This window comes from Mirounga leonina, unplaced genomic scaffold (assembly GCF_011800145.1).
Source record: "Mirounga leonina isolate KUSES-001 unplaced genomic scaffold, KU_Mleo_1.0 Mir_104, whole genome shotgun sequence".
Lineage (NCBI taxonomy): Eukaryota > Metazoa > Chordata > Mammalia > Carnivora > Phocidae > Mirounga > Mirounga leonina.
This window is the reverse complement of record NW_023270231.1, coordinates 13,297,947-13,322,914: the sequence shown is the minus strand read 5'-3', so window position 1 is coordinate 13,322,914 and position 24,968 is coordinate 13,297,947. Positions and strand designations below refer to the sequence as shown.

General features: G+C 51.5%; 1 protein-coding gene across 2 annotated transcripts in view; it reads left to right on the top strand.

Annotated features, from left to right (window-relative positions):
- Positions 1 to 24,968, top strand: part of SLIT3 (slit guidance ligand 3) — a 597,503-nt gene that overhangs the window by 494,380 nt on the left and 78,155 nt on the right. For both annotated transcript variants that reach the window (XM_035013944.1, XM_035013938.1), the window contains exons 12-16: positions 26 to 97; positions 11,267 to 11,410; positions 12,628 to 12,791; positions 22,698 to 22,848; positions 24,046 to 24,120. In XM_035013944.1, the coding sequence (XP_034869835.1) occupies positions 26 to 97; positions 11,267 to 11,410; positions 12,628 to 12,791; positions 22,698 to 22,848; positions 24,046 to 24,120 (606 nt within the window). The remainder of the gene's footprint in view (positions 1 to 25; positions 98 to 11,266; positions 11,411 to 12,627; positions 12,792 to 22,697; positions 22,849 to 24,045; positions 24,121 to 24,968) is intronic.

Below are 24,968 nucleotides of genomic sequence, written 5' to 3'. Positions count from 1 at the left end.
TGCTCTCTTCTCTGCTCTTTTGCAGGGTGCTCTATGGGAACAAGATCACCGAGCTTGCCAAGGGACTCTTTGATGGGCTGGTGTCCCTACAGCTGCTGTGAGTAGGCCCCTTGTCACTGTGTATGTCTCGGAGACTCTTTGCAGGTTCTGCCCTGCAAACTTCGAGCCACGCTCTGTACAGTTCTTTTGATTTTACACACACCAAAAGGAAAAAAAAAATTCTGAGCTGTCCACCCCACACCTCCATCACCTCTTTTTGGTGGAAAGAAAGCCAGGGAGTTGGCAGAGGGAGGCCAAGGTCAGTGTGAACAAATCTAAATGCTACCGCTCAGGAGCCTGGCCTGGGCATGAGTCACTGACCGTAGATCTGGGGCCTAGGAATTAAGCCTGAGTTGAATCCTACAAGGGGAAGCACCTTGCAGGAGTGTGCTGAGAATGTAGGGAACTCAAACATTGACACACCATGCTGCAAGAAAGCTGAAACAGAGCTGCTGACAGGCATGTGACCTTGAAGAAGGGTGGGGGTGGGGTGGTGAAATAATTATACAGAAGCGCATAATCAGTCACCAGTGTGACTCTATCTGGGTAAGATGTGGCTGAGGGGGGATGTGTTTATTTAATTTAAAGGAAGTTTTGTTGCCTCGAATTTTAAGCTCTGGGATTATTTATTTGCATTTATTTCATTCTGGTCATTTGAGCTTAAATGTTTGAAGAGGATACTTGAACTCTAATATGGAGAGGCAAGGAGAAGAACCTTGTATTTTAAGATTTTATGATGGGGGTGAGTGATCTCTGGTTTGCAATTAGGTAGCCGTGGCATCCGTGTGCCTGTGCTCTGGGAACGGGAGTATCTGTGTGCGTGTGCACATCCTTGCCCACTCGGTGACCATCACAATTCCTGTGAGTATGAGGAGTTGATCTTGAGTGTCCTGCGAGCAGTGGAGAAGACAGGTCTCGGAGGGGTAAATGACTTGTCCTCTGTCACACAGCAAAGTCCGTGTGGAGACCGGAGAAGAGCTGACTGGAGAAGGCATTCAGTCCTTTGAGTAGAGGTGTGCATCTGGAGTGCAGATGAGTGAGCGAGCGTGTCCGTGTGTCTTTGTAAAACCATCTCCAAGCCACAGGCGGTGAGGAAGGGCCGCCCCCCCCCCCCCATGCGCAGTTAAGCAAAGCTGCAGTAGGAACGTGCAGACGGTCTGGGAGGGAGGCCAGGCGCAAGAACAGAGAGAGGAAGGTGGGCCGCGCTCTCTCAGGGTGACGCCCAAGGACTCTTCAAGGAAGAGCAAGTGAGACTCTTCGCCAGCCCTTCCCTTTCCACATCTTCACTCCCTACCCTTCCCATGTCCTGTAAGCCTCAGGCCTGGACAGGTCCTCCTAGGACAGTGCAGTCACGGCTGTCATGCCCAGCAACTTTCCAGGCAGCATGTCCATCCACAAGCAGTAGTCAGTTGGTTTCAGTGAAGCTGAAAGCAAGAGAAAGAAGATTCCGTGTCTTTTTCTCTGGGTCTCCCCTCACCTCTGTCTCTAGGCCCGTCTCACTCTGAGAGTCTCTGTGTAGGCATATTGGTTTCAAGGGTCGCAGCCCTCAGGTGAGCCCTTCGGGCTGTTTGTTACAATGACACACCAGGACTCTGCAGGGAGCTGGGTGTTTCACAGATGGTGTTCTTTGCTTGTAGCAAAGAAACTGTAAGGTATAACCACCACCAGAAGGCTAGCTAACTGTAGCTATTAATCCCTGGAAGGAAGCATAACAACAGCATGGGCCTTGAGGTAGATTTGGGGGTGTTATGTTCCACTGGGCTGGGGTAAATATCCCTATACAATCTGCGTGTCTGGTGTGGATGGGAAAATGCCCTTGCATACATTAAGGAGAAATCTAGCATGCATCAAAGTGCCCAGCACAGGGCATGGCATGTTGCAAAGATCAATACATGCATGGGTTCAGCCGGGGGGGGGGGGGGAGGGCGGTTTGCATGTTTTTTAAAAAAGGAAATGTCTCCCAGGCTGACAGCGGTGATGATATTAATAGAACTCACAGGACTTTGCACGGGCAGGGAAGGCAGCTCTCGTTCAACCTCACCAAAATTTTTAGCAGATGGAATGGAGTAGCTGGGAGTAAAGACAAAGCATCCCCCCTCACACCGGACCAAGAGTTGACACAGCTTAGGCTCGCTTTCCAGAAAGCAGCAGCAACCACAGCCCGGCATTGGGCTTTGACCTGCTGCTGAGCAGTTGGAAGGCATGTCCTGATCAGATCTAATTTAGCGTCCAGCCCACTGTAGATTGGATTTCTCCTTGTTAGACTGGAGACACTCTGATAAGAAGGCTCTGATTAGAATATCCTGGTAGTCTGGGTAATTTCCTCTCCTTTGACTCGAAGGCTTTTTGCGAGAGGTTTGTGTTTATTTTTCTCTCTCCATTTCTCCAATTACTGGTGCGTCACAAAGCCAAGCTGTCTCTGCCACGTGAAGTGATCGTGGCTATTTCCTTTCTTGTCATGAAGCTGCCTTTAGCGAAGTGGATACATTGAGTTGTCCTGCCTGCCCTCCCGTGTCCCATTTCTCCACATTTTTCAGCCATCCCACCAAATTTGCCCAGTCCCTGGATCATCCTCCTGGGTCGTTTTCTTGATAGGTTTGTTCCAGCAGATGGCCAACACTAGGAGTAGACTATCTCAGGCTTCAGAGTTTCTCAGAGGCTGCCTTTACAAATGGGTCTACGTGGAAAAGCTTCAGCAGTCCTGGGAGTGACCCCCTAAACCCGACGCCCTGTCCTCTGGGTGTCAGCCTCGAAAGAGTCACCTCCTTTAGTTTAAGTCCCAGAATCTTAGAGGTTAAAGGAACTTCGGGGCTCCAAGCACAGTCTCCTACCCAGTTGGTGTAGGAACCCCTCCCGTGCCCTCCATGACAAATTTGATCTATTCTTACTGATGGTGTTTGCAATAAGTCATAACTATGTACTGAGAAGGTTAGGAAGTTCTTTCTTATACTAAACCTCAATAGTGGCTTCTGGGAAACTCAGAAAAGGCTGTTCTCAAAGTCTTCAAGTGTTTCAAAATGACTAGTATGTCTCCCTGTAATTAATCCCAAACAGGTTCAGTTCCTGCAGACACTTAGTGTGTAAACACACATTCGTTGGTTATTAGTAACAGCCCTTATTTATCTTTGGGGGAGCGTGTGGTGGTCTGTCAGCTTCCCTCCTTAAAATAGACTGCTGGGGAGCAAGTCCAGCGCCCATTTGGACCAGAAATATGTTTAGAGACACCCTCCTAAACCACTGAGAACTGAAATATCCCACATGAAGACATCTCAGAATCCATGGTTAGGACAGGATATGCCAACTGTGCATATGCCTCCAGCTCCAGGGATGGATGCAGCTGGACGACCAGAGAGGTGACCTGTCCTCTTCTCCCGCGCTGCACCCGTCCCCTTCCTCACCAGAAACTTAGGGTCAGTGCTTAGGGTGCTCCTGTTCCTGTCCATTCCCCTGCCTGCCCAGGCTCCTGGGTTCCTGGGACATCAGCCAGTCAAGTGCCCCCAGATCCCTCCCATTGTAGCTCAGAGGTCAACCTCTCCCAAAGCAGGAAAAGCCATCAGCATGTCTCTAGAACCATCACTTTCTCTTCGGATGGGCAGTTGCAAGTTGTGCTGTTTCAGCTCCCCCAGGAAAGAAAAAGCTTTCATTTTGTGCTCACTGATTGCACGGCATGCCCAGGAAAGTCACCTGAGTGGGGCGGGCGGTAATTTGAGGCAGAAGCTTTCTTGTAAATGCTGGCCGCGATCGATGTTAAGCCAGCCCCAGGAGGTCTTAAACCAAACCAGACTGCCTTTGGGCTGGAATAAGTTAAGACAACCCAGGCACTTGTTGTTTGATTTTCTTGGAAGGCAGACAAGACCTTTTGAGAATCTTGGAGTTTGCCAAGCAACATGCCAATTATAGGGCAGTAAGCAAAACTTCACTCCTGTAGCTCACTTTCCCTCACCAGCTGTTTCACAAGTAATATTACTGCTGCTAATCGTAGCCACTAACATTTACTGACTACTTAGTATGCTCCAGAGCCCGTGCTAAAGCAATCTGATATGCTTATATGCTTCTCTAATCCTTACAAGGATGCTAAGAGGAAGGTATTTTTTTTTTTTTTAAGATTTTATTTATTTATTTGACAGAGAGAGACACAGCGAGAGAAGGGAACACAAGCAGGGGGAGCAGGAGAGGGAGAACAGGCTTCCCGCCGAGCAGGGAGCCCGATGCGGGGCTCGACCCCAGGACCCCGGGACCATGACCTGAGCCGAAGGCAGACACCTAACAACTGAGCCACCCAGGCGCCCCAAGAGGAAGGCATTATTGAAAGGCCCATTTTACAGATGAGGAGACTGAGGCACTGAAGGGTTAAGTAACATGGCCACTGTCAGTCAGCATGTAAGTGGCAGTCTAATTCTGGAGTCCATGCCAGAGACTTCTGCTTCAGCCCCGGTCCCAGGCAGATCTGCAGAGCTAGTTTGGGGATCCATGGAACATTCCTCACAGGCTCATGCCGAGGAGGAGGTGCTGCTGAACTGTCTCCAGTTCCTTTGGCTATGCCTCAGTATCAGTCATGGGCTGCCGTCTCCCTGGGACTTCCTCTGGTTCCTTGGCATCCCACTAACCCCTGTGAGAGGGCATGAAGGAGCTGCTTGTCTTTAAAGACTGCATCAAGGCAAGATGATTGAAAACTCTACCCCGCAGCATAAGCAAACCTGCTTTGTGATGCACTCTTGAGAGAGGACTTCCTCCCTTTCTTGTGTGCCTGGGGCTTCCCAAGGAAGGCCTTCAGGGAGACTTAAAGTCTGGGGTCATCCCGTGCTTGGTCATTGAGTGAATGACTCACCCCTCTTAAAGGACAGATTAGCAAGCAGGAGGCAAGAGGCGAATGACCACCCTAGTAGCTGTTAAGGGAGAGGAGCAAGCCCGGTCCCACTAGGTGAGGCCTTTGACCTCCTGAGAGCGGGTGATGGCTTTCCTGTCTGGTCTCTCAGAGTCTCCGCTTCCCTCTGCTTGCACCCTGTTCCTACAGTCCTCCTATATCTGTGGACTCCAAGGAGGTCCTGTTTCTCAGGCCACCTGATGGCATTGCTACATTTGCAGCTTCCCTTGCATCAGGAATCACCATGACATCCCACAGCTGGTGACCAGCAATGCAGCCATTATCAGGAGAAAAGGGAAGTCCCCTTTGTCCTTAGTTGGGCGGGGGGAGGGGGGGACTCCTCCTGCTTCTCTGCATGAGCATTTAGCCTGACATGGCCCAGAACAAGACTGGGCAGGGTTAGAGTTTCTTGACCTCGTGGCACTAGGCATCACCAGGCTCCTCTCCAGGTCTGGCTGCAGTAGACTCCTGAAGGTCAAAGTAAATCCCCCACATCATATGGTAAGGGTGAGAGCATTATATTTGTTCTAAGGCGAGAGAGTAGTCCTTATTACAATCAGTGGATAAAGAAATTCAGGATGATAGAAGGTTAATTCTAGAGAAATTAAAAAAAAAAAGAGGAACAGATTAATGAGGGAGGTTTGACTCTATACCCTACAGCTTAATCAGGGGTCCAAAATATCTCTCTAAATTTGTGTCCTCACTAATAGTTTATGCCAGTGTGTAATGGTGGTTAATACTTTCAGGGAGAGAACTCTTTGAAGGAGGAACCATAGACAGGGTTATGCCAGGCAGTTGTTGGTACCATCCTTCTCCTCCTGTGTATCTGCATCTGAGTGTTTACGAAACAGAAACTGACTCCCAGCCTTGCGTTGGGAAAAGGAGGCCCCACAAAGCCCCCCTCCCCCCACCCCCGTGGCAGGAGCCTGGGCCATCTTCCTGTCCCATGGTCTTTCCTGCAAGGGCTTCGCTTATTTCCAAGAAGGGGGTCACTGTACTCTTTCTTGGCACCAGTTTTCTGAGAAAACCTTGTACTGTGGAGTCTGGAACATGCTTGTGGCATTTCCCGACAAACACCATCGAAATAGGAGGAGTAACGTAACTGCTGTCTTCCAGAGACCCGTGGGCAGGTGTGGAGACTATAAATACCACCCAGAATGTGAGCTCTGGGCCACTGAATCAACACATGAACTGCCAGAGTTGCCAAGGTGATTTTAATGCAATTTATCATTAAACCCAACTCCAGATGTTTGTGTTTTCCAAACCTTGCAGCAAAGGTCTGTGAGCTCCATGGGACTCTTCACTGAGGAGGAGATGTGGGCAAGGACAGTAGCTAAAAATGGGGTCTCAGTGGCCTTCTGCCCCACTGGCCTCTTTAGGAGAACTGGGTGTGGTGGGTCCTCTTCAGCGATCAGCGACCTCATCTCCCTCCCGTGGTTCTTCTCCTTGGGTTACCTGGACCTGGAAGGGACAGAGCTGCCAGCTGCCCCCTGTGTTGAGAGCAGCTGGGACTTCTGTGGTGAGGCCAGGCCGGGTCCCCGAGCAGAAGGACTCGAGTCACGAGGGCCCCCCTGAGCGCAGATTCAGGGTATTTCACACACACACCCCCAACACACACACACACACACACACAGGCCGCAGCGCTGTGGTTCTCCGTGGCGTGTTTGCTGCCTTGCCTTTTCTGAAGGCAACAGCTCTGGAAAGGATTATCTCCTAGCAGCATCGTCATGTTGGTTAGTCAGTGGGCTGAGTGCTAATACCTCTTGACACGGAACATATGTGGAAGCCAAACGTGCTCCGAGAAGGGAGGTGGCAGAGTGCCTCGTAGGGCTCACGCTCGGAAATAAATTTAGAAGGTGATGTCCATGCGCTCCCACTCCCAAATGCGCCACTCTCCTTAATCTCCTCTGAAGGGAGCATGGCTCTTTTTGTTTTGTTTTATTGTAGAATCATCGCTAAGTTTGTGGGAGTGGCTACAGAGAACACACTGCTACCTCCTCCCATAAGCACCAGGTGACTCCCCAGGTCCCTTAGTGGGCATCAGGGTGGCATCATAGGTGGGAGCAAAATCTTGGGCTTAGATGGCGTAGATCCACTTCTCAACCTACCATCTGTGCAAGTCTGGTCACTGGTACTTAAGCCTTCTCTGTCCCAGTGGTGTCATCTGTCATACGGAGATGGCACTCATCCTGCAGGGCTGTGGGGAGATTAATGAGTTAGTGTTTGTAAGGAGTTTGGTGGGTACCTGGCCATACATCATGCTCGTTATACCTGTTAGGTCATGTGGCCCTGCTGTTCATCTGGCCTGACCATCTCAGCCCCTCTCTTCTTTTGCTTGTAAGACCTCTGAGGCATTTGGGAGGTGGGTCTGGGAGCAGGTAGGCCTGGGAGGAGGTGGCCCCAAAAGATGGTTGGATATGCTTTTGGGGAAATATTTATGAGCACAGTATGCCCCCAGCCCTTGAGTTCCTGGATTCAGCAGACCAAGCTGGGATGTAGTTAGGATGTCAAAGATTTGAGTTTGAATACTGGGCAGCCTCTTGAATGAGACAAGCTGGAGCATCTCATTTTGCATGAGGGATGCTGTTGTCCCTGCTTCATCACTGTCCCCTGATCTGCCCGGGGTAGAGTGATAATTCAGGGGAGCCATGCGTACCAGCTCCCAAATCAGCATGTGGTCAATGATCACTGAAGGTGGAAACCCTGCTTTGTACCTGTGTGAGCCCCTCAGTGAAGAACCTGCCACTTTGTGCCAATGGCAGTTTGGTGAGCATCCCAAAGAGCATCCCATCTCTCACAGCTTGGTGCCATGTCCTTCCTTAGAGTTGGCAGGATTCCTGATACCTCTACACAACCAAGAGGCAAGCAGTCTTCCAGACCCAATCAGACCTCTGTCCACCAGGTGCATTTCAAAGCTAGCAGCTCCCAGAGACGAGGAATGCCCTCCACTGGGCACGGAAAAGAGGGTATGGATTTTATGTGTTGGAAAGAGTCGAGGTCTGAAGTCAGGCTGGCCCTTCACTTATCACTGGATGACCTTGGTCAAATCCGTCACCACTCTGACCCTCGGTCTCCTCACCAGCAAAATAAGGACAGTCTTAGCGCCGCTCTGCAGGTGAAATAAAATGCTGCATGGAAAGTGGTTCAGAAACTGCTGGGCCCGGGGCCGCCCAGAGCTGTGGTCTCTGGAGATGACGCTGTATTATTAGTATCACTTCACACAGCAGCCACACGACTGCTCCTCAGAGGGGGAGGATGACATGGGCAGGGCAGATGGGGCAACCTTGAAGGAGAAAGAGGGAGAATCAGTCCCCCCAGTGAAACACAGAGGAGGCCTGTCTTCAGGACTTCTTAGGGAAGTGCTGAACCCCATTCTAAATAGCTGCTTCCTCTCTGTTTGCTCTATCACAGCGTGTTTTTTTAATTCGCCTCCAACTCTTGTCCACGTATCAGGAGCTCGGAGGTCCTTCCGTGAAAGGCAGATGAGTAGCTGCCAACCTTCCTCACAAAGGAGAGAAGACAGAAGGACAGGCTGTTAGATCTTGCTGGTGCTAGGGATCAGCGAGGCTGTCCTCAGCATCCGAATCTGGATAAGCAGCTTAATTTTATCTCTCCCTGCACCCACATGTCTCGCCTTAGGGGGCCAAGCATCCTGGGAGAGAATGAGTGACCAGAAGACTATGCCCTTCTGCGTTTCCATCGCTCCCTGCCTCACGGCTCCGCACCTGATGCTGTCTCTGCCTAGTAATTCTTTGCCCAGTGTCCAGCATTCTCCAGAGCGGCAGCTGGCCTTGTTAATCTGCACTAGGTCTCAAAAATGAGTGCCCACTCAGGAGAGATGGGCAAATAAATAGTGAGGACTGTGGCAAAGGGGAGCATAGGTCCTATCTAAAGGGGACACCCACTCCGTAGCCGCCTCCAGGTGATGCAGCATTGCTAGAACTTCTGAATTTTTTTTTTCAAGAGGAAATAGAAATCCAGTGTGTGTGTGTGTGTGTGTGTGCGTGTGTGTGCGTGTATGAGCGAGAGAGATTTCCTGATTTATAACACTGGGAGGGTAAATAAACAGATTTGCATTTGGGATGTTGCAATATCTTGTAGGGAGGATTCTATTCTCAGGCCATCAGACCTCTAACTTGGTCTCTTTCCTGAATTGTTCAATGTTCTCTAGCAAAGTGCTGCCCTCAGAAGGCCCTGAATATCAGGGTTTGGAACAAATCATTCACCATGTACTTTATTTTTCTTTGTAAACAAGCAAACCAAACACGCATATGTGACGGGTCCATTCCCGCCCCGTGGGTGCTTGGCCCTGCTGGGTCCCTCCAGCTTTTCTCCACAGTGTCCTCCTTGGAGAGTGATCTTGACTAAAATGTAGTAGACAAAGCCCAGGAAACTCTTTGGGGAATGCCACAGAGGGGATAGACAGATGGGCGGGGTGTATAAGGCATTCATAAAGAAGAAAGTGCACCCTCCAGAGACCTCAGTTCTTGTGACTGCCTCCAGCATGCTCCCTGGAAACACGTGTGACCTTGATCAAGCCACCACACTCTCAGCCTCTGTTTTTTTACCTAAACATGGGAAGCTGGCCTTGCCCATCTGCCCAGGTTACCGTGGGAACGCGGGGAATGCCAGGAAAGCACTTTGGAAAACCAGGCAAGTATTCTAGCAATGGGAGCTTTCCTCCAGGAGGACATCTGTGTGAACCCTTGGGACCCTGCCCATTATTAGCCAGATTAAACAGGCACTTCTTCCACTTGTCACCGCCACAGCTGCCTGCCTACACACAGGCTGCAGCATGGAGAGGTGGCACAGATGACGGAGCCCCTGGGGGCAGCCTTACCAACCCGAGTCCCCCCGGACCCCGGCGTCAGAGCCTCCAGAGGCAAGCCAGCCCATGACGAGTCTCCTGGGCCATCCCCCCGCAGGAGAAGCTCTGAGCCAGCCTTGTGAAAATAGAAATTTTTAAAAGTTAACATTTTTACTGGTTAGTTTAGTTCTCCCTATCCCCCCTTTAATTAAAAAGGGGAACTGATTTTACACTAGTTAAGAGGGCACAACCTGTCGGTCTAGCATCATAAAGGAAATTCTTAGGACTCAGATTTGCTTGACTTGCCAGCCCCATTCTGGAGAACTCTCCTATAACCCTCACGGCATCCCCTGTGCTGGACCAGAGTTTTCCTGGAAAGGCAACTTCCTTTGGTGCTGGGGTTTTTTGGGTTTTGGTTGGTTTTTTTGTTTGTTTGTTTTGGGTTTTTTTGTTTTTTGTTTTTTTGGTGGAGGGAGGGGTCTGAGGATCTAAAACCAGGGCAGAGGGGTGCCACCTCACAGGCATGTGGTCCTCTGGAGTTGTGTATGGGGCTGGGTATATTTCTTAGCAAATGCTCATGCTGAGCACTAAGAAGAAAGGGAATAAAAGAGATGTCATTTGTGCCACCAGAGCTTATAGTCATCATAGGTGGGAGGCAAATGGTAAACAGCAACGAACATTCTGGAATCACAAATTGAGAGAAGTGCTATGAAGACAAGAAACTGGGGCTATGGGAGACACTAGTGGGGGGCCTGGGGGCCTTGGTGTAGATGAGGGGATCGAGGCAGGCCTCTCTGAAGAGGTGACATTGGCACTAAGATGCAGACGAGGGGAAGGAACCACCTGGTGAAAGGGGGTAAAGAACGTGCTCAAAGGACCTGGTCCAAAACACTTATGGGGGTGTCTGAGGAACGGAAGTGTCGTGAGTGGGGATACATGGGTGAGAGGGAAAGGGGGAGAGGTCAGGTCACATGAGGTTCCATCCATGCACATGTACGCGTGCGTGTGTGTGCGCACATGCATGCACGTCAAAGAGAGAATGCGCCTGTGGGTGCACATGTGCTTACCCATGGGTGACTTTTCTGGGAGATCGCATGACCTGTAACCTAATGGGACCCGTGGTTCAAAAGAACTCTAAGGAGTTTTCGGAGTCAAAATTGCCCTTAGTCAATCAACACAAGCGTTAGCACAATTGTGCCCAATGATGTTTTTGCAATTCCTGGAAGCTCTGCATTCTGAAGCAGAAAGGAAAGCACAGCGGTGCATTTCCAGCCTTCCCCGGAGGGCACGGGCACAGGGAGGGCTCCAGGTGATCTCGGCGTGTGGCACAGGGTCCATGCTACCTGGCGTACAAGTGCCCAGACGTGTGTGGAGGTTCGGGGGCCACAGGGATGCAAGACACACACACACACACACACACACACACTCCCTCAGCAGCAGGAGCCGTGGCTGCAAGGGGAGCGAGGGGCTCTGCAGCTTGTCCCCTGCAGGCGTAGCCCTTGCACCGCAGGGAACCAGCAGGATTAGTGAGTCACTGGCCTCTCTCCTGCTTGCAGCCTCCTCAATGCCAACAAGATCAACTGCCTGCGAGTGAACACTTTTCAGGACCTGCAGAACCTCAACCTGCTCTCCCTGTATGACAACAAGCTGCAGACCATCAGCAAGGGACTCTTTGCCCCTCTGCAGGCCATCCAGACCCTGTGAGTACGCCCCCTCAAGTGTAGCACGTGCCCAGACAGTGACCCCAAACACCCAGACACAGAGAACGCCCCAAAGGAAGGCAAAGTGAGCATGTCCAGGAGGAGATCTAGAGCCTGCAGTGAGGACGGACTAATAACTGTGGTTCTAGCTCACCTCTATTGAACACTCCCGCGCTGCTCCACACCTCGCTGAGGACTTTCCCTGTATTCAGACCTTTAGGCCTCACAGCAATCCTATGAGGTAGGTGCTGTTATGAGCCCTCATTTCTCTGTGAGGAAACCAGGGCACAGAGAGGTTAAGTAACTTACTCAAGGTTGCACAGCTAGTAAGATGCCGTATTTGAACAGGCGGAGTTGCAGCTCACCTGCTCTGTTAACCACTGTTGCCAGTGTAGTCTGAGCCGGCTCCTTCTCTGCTGATAACCCAGTCCTGCCCACCCACACCCCCCACCAGCCTGCAAAACCCAAAACCTCTGATACAGGCACTCGGAATTTTTCACCTCCCATCTTCAGGGAGCACTTCCTCATTCCCGAGCACTGCAGATGTTCATAAGTAACTCCATTAGATACATGACACCTGAGAACAGATCTCCGCCCAGCCCGGGCCCGACCATGAACCTGGGGCTTCTGGACGCTTTCTAAGCCACCTGGCACTTACTGCCCCTGTAGCCAGAGGCAGGTGCCGATAGAGTTAAGAAGAGCCGCTGTATGTTGAACAGCGACCGCATGCTGAGCACCCCCGTGTTGGCGCTGTGAAGAGTTTTCCCGTGAGCCAGGGGAAGCCAGACCCGCGGTGCTGGCCTGGCGACGAGGAGGAGAGCAGCAATGCCATGCCCACTGCTGTGTGTGGGACACCCGTCATGTGCCAGTCAGCACGCCTGCTGCTCACGTGCCTGGCATTCCTGGGCTTGGAGAAATCAAGTCCGGGCTGCTGTAAGCACAGACCCTGAGCCTGCCCCTTGCTTGGCCCATCAGAACCGGTGTGGGTCAGGGTCGAGATCAGTGGTGGGTCCTACCTCAAGTCAGGAGAGCAGGGAGACGCCCCCCCCCCCCCCCCCCCGCTGGCTGCCAGCTGCAGCTGTGACCCTCTCTGACCTCAGCTCCACCCCCCGCCCCTGCACCCTGCCCGAGCAGGAGGAGGGGCCCAGCGCCAGGCAAGGTGGTGGTGCAGCGTGGCACCACGGGTCACTCCTGATCAATTCTCCTCCCTCTCGCAGCCACTTAGCGCAAAACCCATTTGTGTGTGACTGCCACTTGAAGTGGCTGGCTGACTACCTGCAGGACAACCCCATCGAGACGAGCGGGGCCCGTTGTGGCAGCCCACGCCGGCTGGCCAACAAGCGCATCGGCCAGATCAAGAGCAAGAAGTTCCGCTGCTCAGGTAATCAGGTTATGGGGCTGGGCGCCACCTCCCAACTCAGAGCACAGCAGCCCCAGAGAGGCCGGTAATCCAATCTGGAGGACAGCAAGCACTGTAATGGCTCCTCGGGAGCATCTCTGCAAATTAAATTGGGGAAATTCAGTTAGTCCTGCAGAAAACCAATTACCTTATGGATTTAAAATAAAACACACACACACAATAAAAGCATGGGGAGGGTGCACAATTTCAGGAGAGACAAAACCCAGGTGGCAGCCTATCTCCAGGGCTAGGTGGAAGCTAGGGGAGGGGCAGCCTTTACCCATGTGCCTTTTAGAGGCCATGATTTATTTTCTTTTAGTTCCCAAAGTGTGCTCCCCAAGGGGCAGATAGGGAAATAAATATCTCCCAGGCCAGGCTGCAGGCAGCATGTAATGTTGGGGGCCTCCCATCCCCTCTGAGATGGCCTTTGGTACAGCCCTTAGACCAGAGTTTGTTACAGATTTCAGACATTCTCGCTAGCTGACTCCTCCACCCCAGACTGGTGCATTCTGCTTATGGAGAGAACAGCAAAGAGCTGTGCTCAGTAGGAAAGCAAAGCCTTGCCCTCCAGTTTCCAAGCTCTCTCTGGAAACCTTCCTCCCTATTGCATCCGGGAAAGAGACCAGGGGTGAATGGCAGCAGGGGAGTTCTCGGTTCATCTTGGAAAGAGAAGTAGCCGTCCTTGACCTAATAGCTAGATGAACAGGCAGTTAAAAATGGCGATCATCTGTGTCAGTTGCTGCTGGAAAAATTCACCACACTGCGTTGTGCTCGCAATGGTGAGAGATGAATAGTAGGACGTGCTGAGATGGGTTGGCACCAACCCTCACAATCTGTGTGTCAGCGAGAACCCTTCTTCTCCCTTGCCCAAGAGCATCTTATGTAAGCGAGTTCTCCCAGGGAGAATGACAACGTGGGCCCTGGTCGCCAGGAGAAGACCAGCAGACAGACTTCTGCCTCTTTCATGTTGTTCTTGGCCTCTAAGTCAGATCCTTTAGTCCATGTCTCCAGAGGGGTAAACTTCAGCTATTTGCTTTTTCCGTAGAAACCAATACCTCAAGAGAGCTTGGAGACACCACAGGGACTCTGTGGCAAAATGAGGCATTGGTCCCAACTTACCTTCTGCAGAATAACAATGTCAATTACAAGAGCAGTTTCTGGCTGGTGATGAACTCTGTGCTGAGTGCCTCTAGTTTGATTTGGTTCTTCCACTAGTCCTCTGAGCTCAGCAGGAGGGGTCCCCATTCTGCAGCTGAGGGAGCCAGGGGCCTAGAGGTGAAAGGGCACCCCCATGGTCACAGCAAGCAGATGGTAGAGGCAAGACCAGACCCCAGGTCTGGTTCACTCCTCAACTCTGCACAGCACGTAGGAGAGAAGGAACATTTGGGAAGGCAGTCCAACTGCTTGGGTGACTCTCTTTTGCACGCAGTCTCATGGCCCGCCCCCCACCCCCTGCAACTCTTTCCTTAAGTTCCTTCTTGGGGCTGGCAGCATCTCAGGGAGGCAAACCTTCTCCCAGCCCGGAGGTGTCACCTGAAGCACAACCGTCCTTCCCCAAGGCCTTTCTCATAACACGCACCTCTTATTCCCTCTGCCCCCTTTGTTCCTCTCCAAGTCTGTCCAGGGCTGAGTTCATTAGCTCTGTCAAGCAGTTGTGCCCCAGAAGAGGGGCAGTAAGGCACAGAGGAGGATGGGGTGCCACCTACTGACCCCAAACCCTTGGTCTTCCATTGTGATCTCAAAGCTCCAGATTGATGCCAAGACCATGGGGGCAGAGCAGGAGTGGAATCAGTCCAGGGTCCAAGGACCAGCATCTCCCAGGGACCGAATCTGGCCAAGTGCCTAGGAATGACTGTAGGCTGGGACTAGGGGTGGCAGGGTGGGGGTGCAGGCAGAACTAAGTAGAGAGAAAAAATAGTAAGCTGACCTAGGACACAGTAACCTATCATTCTCTTGCTCTGCCCCTACCTCCCCACCTTTGCATGGGAGGGATCCTGGCTGCTTTTCCTATGGAGGGTAGGAGTGGTTGGAAATTGTAAAAAGAAACAGAAGTTCAGGGTTCTTGGACTGACCCTGTCTAAAAGATTTTTTTTTAATCAATACTAAGCAGATTATTCCTATAAAGGTAGAGGACGTCAGAGCAGATGCCTGACATCGAGCAGTCTATGTGCTATTACTTCATGTAGCTGCAGAGAAGAGAGGTAGAGAGAGCCACTGGTGAGCATCAAAGGCCTTGGCTTTGACAGACACTGGGGCCCAGACCTACCTTGGCTTTAGGGGATACAGAAGCCATAGGTCTAAAGCTCTGTGTTTCCAGGAAGCTCCAGAAGAAGGAGGGGCAGGTGACACATACTGGAGTTGACAGATAATAACTCCTCGTTTTACTTTCCCCTAAAAGCACCCCCATTGCAAAGACAGCTGATGTAATTAGAAGCCAATTTGAGGGCTGCTCCTGCAACGCATAAAGCCCCTCCATAGGCAGGGCGTCTGGCTGCCAGCTGCCCTGTGTCTACCTCTATCAGCTGCATCCGCCGCCCTGGGCAGCAGTCTCAGGTTAGAGGTGAATGCTGCCAGCCAGCGTCATCTGACCATCGGATTAAGTCCCCCTGGAAAGGCACCGTCTGGCTGCCTGGGACTCCAAGCCCATCCCCAAGGGAGCACTTGGCAGTTGGAAGATGCTGCCTGTCTTCCATCACCTCCCCCCCCCCCCCCACCGCCTTGGCGTGTAGAGATCTGTCGGCAAGAAGAAATTCACAGGGCAAAGTACAGAAGGTGGTGACACGGTATGCACAAGGATGGCAAACCACAAGACACTGCTCAGGGCATCAGAGGCTTAGAGACCTCAGAGATCGCCCAGTCCCTGCTAGAGATGATGAAATCAAGGCCCACCCAGCAGAAAAGTATTGTCTGAGGTTAGAGAGTAGTATTTTCAAGACGAGATCTGAAACCCCGGACTTCCGATGTACTGTGAAGATTTTCTCCCATGTCCCTCCATTTCTTTTTGTTGAGGGAAATCAAAGAGAAGGTTTCAAGGCTTGGGGGCAGGGGCATGAAAGGGATGGATTTTTTCCCTGCTCTGATCAAACTGGAATGTGAAGTCCCCAAACCAGAGTGTTATAGAGCCCTGCGTATCTAGGGGTCAAAGCAGGGTTGAGACCAGATTGCAGTGACCACCTCTAGCCGGTCAGATGGGAAGGCTTTGAAAGAGGTCAGATCTGGGGCTGTGATGTGACCTTGACTAACTGGTCAACCATTGCAGACAACCTTTGTATGCGCTGGCGAGATGCTGTGACCATCTTGTCCCAAAAACACACTGAAGAGGAACAGCGACTCTGTCCCTCCTATCAGAGGGCAAGAGTAGGGAGGTTCCCAGTCACCTGGCCCTGACTCTGACCTCGTCAAGATGTACACATCTCCTCCTAGTGGCTTGGGAGGAAGTTCGTAAAAACTGCCCCTGATCTATTGCAGATAGGGATCTAGGGACTAAGCGCCCTCACTTAGGCCCACAATACCCAGAAAGAGTTGGTTGTTGGTCCGTCTACCCACTGCCATGATTCACAACCATGGAGGAAATCTGGAAGTCAGGAAGGACCGTAGAATCTGGTGTCTTCCCCCTTTCCTTCCTTCTCTTAGTCTGAAAGAGGCCACTTATCATGATGGGAACTGGTCACCTCCTCTGTGAAAGTCGGTGTTCGCAGACAGTTGTGATTGTAGGTTTCCCAGTCCCAAACGCAGGGCCCTATCGGTTTTCCCATCTTTCTCCCTGGCTAAGGTCACATATTTTCTTTTGATGCCATACTCCCCCTCCATGATACTTTGAGTCATCTTGGATGAATGTCTGTCAGCCAGAGGGTTTCTGGGCGCCTGGAAGGGTAATGGGGAGACTCCTGAGGTGTGGAATATCAAAAGGCTCTTTTCCTAAAGAAGAGCATTGCAGCTTTGTTAGCCCACCGGAAGTTGTGGCTTGTCTCTTCATTTAAGAGTCTGGGAGATCAGACTGCTGTGAACCCACTCTGCTATGGGGACGGACAGGTTGCAGAGCATGCGGAAGATGCTTCTGCTAAGATTGATGTCTTGGCAGATCGATGGTATGATTGAGTGGGATTCAGAGGTTCAGTGCAGGCCTGTGAGATGACCAGAGACATTTGCGGTCATAATTCCCTTGGGAGGGCTCCGTTGTGCCCTGATACTTCTGCGTAGGGGTATCTAACAGTCTCCCACCCGTTCTTCTCCCCTTCCCACGTGTCTCCCCTGGGAACGGGCTACAGGGGGGTGGGGCTCCTGTCTTCGGAAGTGTTCCTGTGGAACCCTGCTCCTGGTACTAATCACGCTCAGTGGGGGCCTGCTCCGGCTTCCGCTTCTCCACGCTGCTTCCTCTGAGCGCTCCTGTCCTCTCTCTGACGCTGCTTCCTGACCTTGACTCTGACCAGTCGCCGCAGGGCTTTCCTTTGTGCTTGATCTAACCATGTGGTGGAACGATGGAAACGGAACATGGTTCTGTCAAGCACCGCGGAAAGCACCGCGCTCTCCTGCAGCATGGCCCGCCACCAGCACCACCGCCACCGCTGGACACCTCTTCTCTGCTCTGGAGCACCGCAGCCCAGCACCTGCCAGACCCACCTGTCCCGGTCTAGCCTCACAAAGGGCGGGAGGGGGCGGGTGCGGGGGGGAGTCTTGAAGGATTCCCAGAGCACCTCCACCTCCAGGTAGCAGATATGGGCTGAAATGGGTATGGAGAAGCACACGGGGGACACGCTAAGATCTATATCCACATCTGCTACCCCAGATGGAGTCGTCATCCCCCAGATCTACACTGGATGCCGGACGAGGGGTAAAGTAGCGAGGTCATAGCTCAGAAACCCCTGTTTTCCTTCTCTTCAGAGAGAGCAGGTACACCGATGGCATATGCCCCATGGTTTCATGGCAGGGTCCCAGTGCAAGGTCATTTTTCCCAAGTGGTAGCTAACCCAAAGGTCATACTGCTTGTGATCCACTCCTTACCCGCCATCTTTACCGGAAGCATTGGGGATGGATGTGAGCATGAGAATGGGTGAGAGTGGCGTGAGTCTGAGACTTTGGATTTAACCTGTGGCCCTTTCTGAACCTGACCCCCACTCCTCATGAGTACATTGGCCCTGGTCCCCCCCTTCCCCCCCGTGCAGCCTAAAGTCCAGTCTGTGTCCTTCACCTTCCAAGAACAGTTAACACGGTGGCCTAGGTGCTGGACTCCTCACATGGTGCTCACTCAATGCCACATAAGGGCTATGCAGAAATCAACTGTCTCTGATAATAAAGAGAGGGATCTTGGCACCTCCCATTCTGCTTGTTTCTTGGTAAATCCTAGGCCCAGTGTAACTAGAAGATTATTTTTGGTTCATGCCATGGAGTCTGTGTGTCTTGTCCAAGATAAGAGAGAGCCATGGTGGGAGCCAAACCCTGGCTTAGGCCTGGGAGCCGACTCTGGCGTCCCATGGTGATGTGTGACTCTCACTGTCTCCTCTCCCTCAGGTCACCCCTCAGAGCCAGGGCCCAGCCGTTGCTGAGTAACAAAGAGTCGTTTGCCTCTCTGGATGCTTTCACCATATACTGAGTGCTTACTATAGGTCAGGCATTGAACTATTTCCATCATTACCTTCTTTAATTTTTATAACAACCTTATAAGGCCCATTTCACAGATAAGCACATCAAGTCAGAGAGGTTAACTAACTTGCCCAGGGTCAGATGGCTGCTCTCTCTAGCTGTAACACTCAGCCTTCCCAGCTATGGATAAACCCATTGCCTTGAATTATAAAATGGGAAAGAATGACAGGATTGACTTGAATTGACAGGGAGTGGGAAAAAAATTTTACCACACCCTTTCAAGCTTGCTTCTGTTGATGGAGAAAAACTTGAGTAAGCAAGTGAGCAAGCAGCACAGTTTAAATGGCTCCTCCCTCCAGCATGGACAGACCAAGATCTGTTTGATACAGAACAAATCCTCGAGCCTGGAGCAATTCCCTATCCTGAACAGGGGGGCCGGGCCTCTGGAGTGGGTCCACGATGGCACCTTCCTAGGCACCTCCCTGGTTCTGCAGTGCCCAGCCACAGGCCATGGGCCTTTCCATCTGCTTTTAGACAGATGGCTGCATTCATAATAGACTCTGATGGGGACAGCTTACAAGGACAGCTGTCTGCCCAACTGATCACCAAACTCCTGGTGAAACAGTTGACATTTTCCAGCCACTGGTGTCTAATCCCCCAGCCTTTGCCTATGAGCGGATAACTGTGTGCCTAGCAATGTTCTCTTGATTCCATTCATTACTTACGACCCTTGCTTGTCCACGTGACTCTCTCTTCAAGCTGATGAACTCCCCCACCGCCCCAGTTCCTCTTTCTGCTCCTTTTCTCCTTCCATTCCACCCATGTTAGGGATATTGGAGGTAGAAGAGGAGAGTTCTGGACACATGTGTTGGCAGGGCCATGGTCATCAGATAACAATGAATCTATGACTTTCATTCAACAAATGGGTTGCCTAAAGAATGACACAAATCCGGACAGCTAATGACAGGAGCCATCCTGGGCCCAGCACTGGCCTCTGCAGCCAAGGCCATCCAAAAAATGGGAGCTGTGGCTCCCTACCTGCTCCAATCCCATGACCATCCAAATGTCTCTCCTGGGAAGTGGCCATAGGGCAGGGATTCGTAATAAAATCGCATTGCTGTGGATTTCCACCCCGCAGTCTATTAAAGCTTCTCTGTGATCATGTACCAAGTGTCGTTGTTCTGAGCTGCCCGCAAAAAGGGAGGAGGGCTACGTGGGCAGGAGCAGGCAAGATGCCAGATGACATCAGCTCTCCCATGACCCGCTTCAGCCGTCGTTTTGTTTTATGGCCCTTCTTCAAGTCCTCCGAGATCTCTGCTGTCTGAACTCACCCCAAAGAGATGAAGCAGCGGCCTATTCAGTTACTCCCCTCCTACTAAGTATTTCTGGCAGTGACAAATATGCATTGAGATTGAAATGGACTTTTAAAGCTCTGGAAAAGTTAAAAATACTTTTGGGTAGTTATGAGCATTAGGCATAACAAATGGCTCCGAGAAACCTGGGTAGTTTCGGTAATGAAATATGAAGTGCTGGGGGTGGCATTTCAGGCTGGCTCTGACTGGGGAAGGAACTCTTTGGATTCTGGGCAAACACCGTTATTAACATTTCTGGCTCCCACTCGTATAAAATATCACACTCCGACCCCCTCGTTGTTACAAACCAGGGCAATAACAAGAACAGCAGGGGGGAATGCTGGAAAGGACATATTAGTCCATCGAATCTAATTGCAAAATCATTTCATTAAAATGGGTCAACGGTTCCATCGCAGAGGTCCACCAGTTATAATCTAACTATACTACAGAGAGCGATTCCTGCTAACTACAGACGCTCTCACCTTGATTAAAACAGAAACGCATTTAGTTGGTGGCAGTCCCCAGCCACAGCCCAGCCGGTGTACATCTTCAGGCTCATCGTGTTGAAGAGCAAACCATGCTCCCTCCTGTCTTTCAAAGGCATTTGATCAGTGCTCGGGGTTCCTCCACTTTGCAAGGATTCCACTGTAGCCGCCTTCTGAAGGAAAAATATATGCGTGTATACAAAGCATCCCTTCACGCCATCAGCATGGAGATCACTGGCAAGGGACAAGAGAGGATTGTCATTTAGCAGGGTTTGCAAAATGAAATTCACCCAGGACTCAGCATGCCGATGTATCTGGAGGGAGATGGCCCAGGTCAGAGTTATTCAGTGGGATGGATGCTAGCAAGCCAAGGGCAAGAAATTTCCATAATGCATTGGATTAGGAAGCAGCCCAAATAACTGCGGGGATAGGTGCACAGATTTTGCTCACACAAGCCTGGGGGTGGAAGGTGGGATGAAGGAGGGGGGCGGGGAGGGAGCAAAGAGGGAAAGGAGACAGGTCCAGGCCTCTGATCCCCTGTCTTCAGGAGAAGGTCTCACTTCAGAATCAGAGACTACCAAGTTCATCCGCAATCAAGGATTAGCATAGGTTGATAAGGTCAGGGGTAAGAAACCATGAGCATGGAAGATAGCTGCTTCCTGCCTCCCATAGCCCCCTGCAGGAGAGCGCCGTTCAATCCACCTCCGCCAAGCTGGACTCTATGATCAGTCCTACAAAGACTGGCATAAAGGTTTTGTCAAAATACACATCTGCAGGAAAGCATAGTATTAGTCACATGGGCCCTGGCATCCGCCTGCCTGGGTTCATCCCTCTGTCGTGTACCAGCTGATCCGATGGCCTCAGTCTTCTCATCTATAAAATGGAGTCATGATAATCTCAGAGTTGCAAGGATTAAATGGGCTTCCCCCTTCTGAAGTTTGAAGAATAGTGCCCAGCTTGTGGTCCATGCTCCATAAAAGTCAGCTATTATCACTAGCTACATGGATGTTTTGGTGGCCTCTGATATGCCAAACGTTCTACTAGGTTCTGGAAAATAACAGCAGTAGGATCGCAAATATCCACATGGGTCTCTTCCCTTCCCCAGAGCCTCTCCCCTGCCTTGCTCTTCCTTGCATTTGCACAACCATCCCCATGAGACGGGGCAAGTCCTAGACCCCCATTTGTCCATGTGGAGAGACTGAGGCTAGTAAGTGCCAGGGCCTGGACAAAGCCACGACTGCTAACGCTTCTATACTGGTACTGCCTCCCACTGGCCCTGTAGCAGATCAGACCCCCAAAGTCTGCCTCGGGCCGTTAAGTAACCCTGGGATATTCATGTTCTCTGAAACGCTTCCGGAACACTCACATACGGGACAGCTGATGTGCTAGGAGCACCCTGCTTACATGCTGGACAAACGTGGACCAAGCCTGTGTTTCATACCTAGCACGGCGCTAATGAAACGTTCACCCCTGTCAACTAGCTGGGGAGAACCAGGGCTTCCCCAGTGACCGCCGCTGGGATTGCTGTTCTCACAAGGTTTGCCCGGGTGCCAAGGGATCATTTCTAACCAGTAAAGCAGCACCCAGGGCCTCTCCTGAGATGTTACTTGTTGATCCTCTTGCTGTTACTGTGCGACGTCAGGAGAGACTCGATGTCAAGAAAATAAATCTTAGTTCTCATCAGAACTGGCCTTTCACCATGGTTAAATGGAGCTTATTCTCAAAGACAGGGCAAATCACTTGGACCTTCACAAGGGTTGTACTTGTCTTGACAGTTTTTAAATGTTAATTTATTGCTATGATTGGTTTTAAAGAGGATCATCAGGCAACCCTGAGCCAAATTCCCAAGCCTTTAGGGCCTGAGCTCTAATTCCCCAGGTCCCCAACCTTCATTATTGTCTTCCCAATGCTGAGGCCTGGGGTCAGTGGTCATTGACCACCATATGCTGGGTCTCCTTTATTGTTTCGTTACCTGCTTGAAGAGAACTGAGTTTTGACCCCCTTCCCTGACCTCATCCCCACCCTGACACAGCCCCCATCAAAACACCATCGAAATCTCTTCATTGGAATTTTCATGAACATGCAGAGGGTCCACAGATTATGGGCATCACGGACTAAGTACTCTCCACCCCAAATTGTAGCCCACATTCTGTACACATGCACCTACGAGCATTTCTCTGAGGAGAACACAACTTTGCATCAGCTTCTCGAAAAAGTCCACGACCCACAAAAGCTTAAGAGCCCACAGAACTTGAGCCTGGTTTCCCAGAGGACTCAAATGATGAATGATAAAGACCAAATGGCAAGTGGGAGGCTGGGGTGGGGAGGGCACCAGCAAGGTGGCCACAAATGAAAGCAATACTGTGTCTGTCCCTGGGACCCCCCCACATGTCTCCCCATCCCACTACCCACAACCTCGGCCCAGGCTGGGAGCCCCAGTGATCCTGACTGCCCTCTTTGGCCCCACCCAGGCTCAGAGGATTACCGCAGCAGGTTCAGCAGTGAGTGCTTCATGGACCTTGTATGCCCCGAGAAGTGCCGCTGTGAGGGTACCATCGTGGACTGCTCCAACCAGAAGCTGGCCCGCATCCCAAGCCACCTCCCCGAATACGTCACTGATCTGTAAGTACTACCTGGGCTGGAACTCCCTACACTGCCCCTAGCACCCCGTCACCCTGAGCCAGTCGGGGCAGGGTCTCTGGGAGGCAGCCCCCCTCCCGGCTCAGTCACATGGATGCTCCTTGGCCATCCTCCATGTCCTCAGCAGAGGATAGACACCCAGGCACCCCCCCGCCCACCACCATCAGGAACAGTTTCCTCAAAAATAAAAACCACTTGGGCGCCTGGGTGGCTCAGTTGGTTAAGCGACTGCCTTCAGCTCAGGTCATGATCCCAGGGTCCTGGGATCGAGTCCCGCATCGAGCTCCCTGCTCTGCAGGGAGCCTGCTTCTCCCTCTCCCTCTCCCCCTGCTTGTGTTCCCTCTCTCACTGTGTCTCTCTCTGTCAAATAAATAAATAAAATCTTTAAAAAAATAAAAATTAAAATTAAAAAAATAAAAAAATAAAAACCACTAGTTCATTCGACAAATATTTTTGAACACCCACTGTGAGCCAGGCACGGTGCTAGGTCCACCAGCTTCCACAGTGCACAAAGCAGACAGTCCCTCCGGGTCCTTATGGAGCTTACTACATAACAGAAAGATGGTTAGTAAATAGTTGTCAGAGTCGAGAAAACACTGGAATGATGAGCTATATCTGAGCCTCCAGCTATACATGCTAATGAAAGGGTACCCTGGTTTGTCCAGAAATGGGAGAGCTAGAGAGCTACAGCATGGTAGGGGTGAGGGCACGACATGTGCGGGACGGACGGACAGACGTGTGACCCTGGTCATCTTGACTTTCCTCTCATTGGGCAAGTTGCTTCTCAGACCTCAGGGTCCGATTCCTAGCTGTAAAATGGAGGGGATGGTACGAACCTCCTAGGGGTTTAAGAAGATGAAGCAAGGGAATGCAAGCACGGAATTCATCTTGACTCATGCGAGGAGTGAGCTCCGCATAAATAATGGTGGTCTTAGTGGCGTTCGTGCTGGTGTTCTCTTTGACTTACACATCCCAGTAGCACACGGCCAGGCACAGCCTTCTGGGCCCTTGTGCCTTCCCTGAGTTTTCCCTGGCTCCACTGACCTTGGCTGAATGTGAGGCCCAGGTGGCAACTCAGTTCAAGCCATGGGGGAGCTGGGGAGGATTCCATGGAGGGCGGAGGAGGAGGCGCCCCCATCCCCAGCTAACCCACCACCTCACCTCTTGTTTCTCATGTAGGCGACTGAACGACAATGAGCTATCTGTTCTCGAGGCCACTGGTATCTTCAAGAAGTTGCCCAACCTGCGGAAAATGTAAGTCAGCCCCGGGCACTTGGCAGCAGCCTGCAGGCCTGGCCAGGGTCCGTGCTGCAGACTAGAGCAGAAGGCCAGGTTACTGGGGGCTCCCTCACCCTCTGGCCCAGACCCTCCCAGCCTCCTCCTGCCCCCACTATGGCACGTATCTTTGAAGCAGGACAGTAAGGCACAGCCATGCAGAGACAGACCAAAATGAAACTTCACTGTTTGGGGTTGGGTTGGTTTTTTTTTTTTTTTTTTTTAAAGATTTTATTTATTTATTTATTTGACAGAGACAGAGACAGCGAGAGCAGGGAGAGGGAGAAGCAGGCTTCCTGCTGAGCCAGGAGCCCGATGTGGGACTCGATCCCAGGACCCTGGGATCATGACCTGAGCCGAAGGCAGTCGCTTAACCAACTGAGCCACCCAGGCGCCCGGTTTTTTTTTAATAAAGATTTTATTTATTTGAGACAGAGAGAGCAAGAGCGAGCATGAGCGGTGAGAAGGGGGGGGGCGGAGGGAGAGGGAGAAGCAGACTCCCCGCTGAGCAGGGAGCCCGATTCGGGGCTCGACCCCAGGACCCTGATATCCTGACCTGAGTCATGAAGGCAGATGCGTAACCGACTAAGCCATCCAGGCGCCTCAAAACTTCACTGCTTTTAAATTGCCAAGTATTGTGCAGAGCGTGCATTTGGCACCATCCCTAATCCTCACTCCAGGTGCCCTCTGCTCATCCTGACCTTCCACACCCAGCATCTATCCCAAGGGGTGGCAAGAGGAACTCAGGTAAGGACCAGCAATGGGACACAGGAGTCTAGGGTACATGTACGTCACTCAGGACTTTTTACGAGGTGACAATTAAAAGT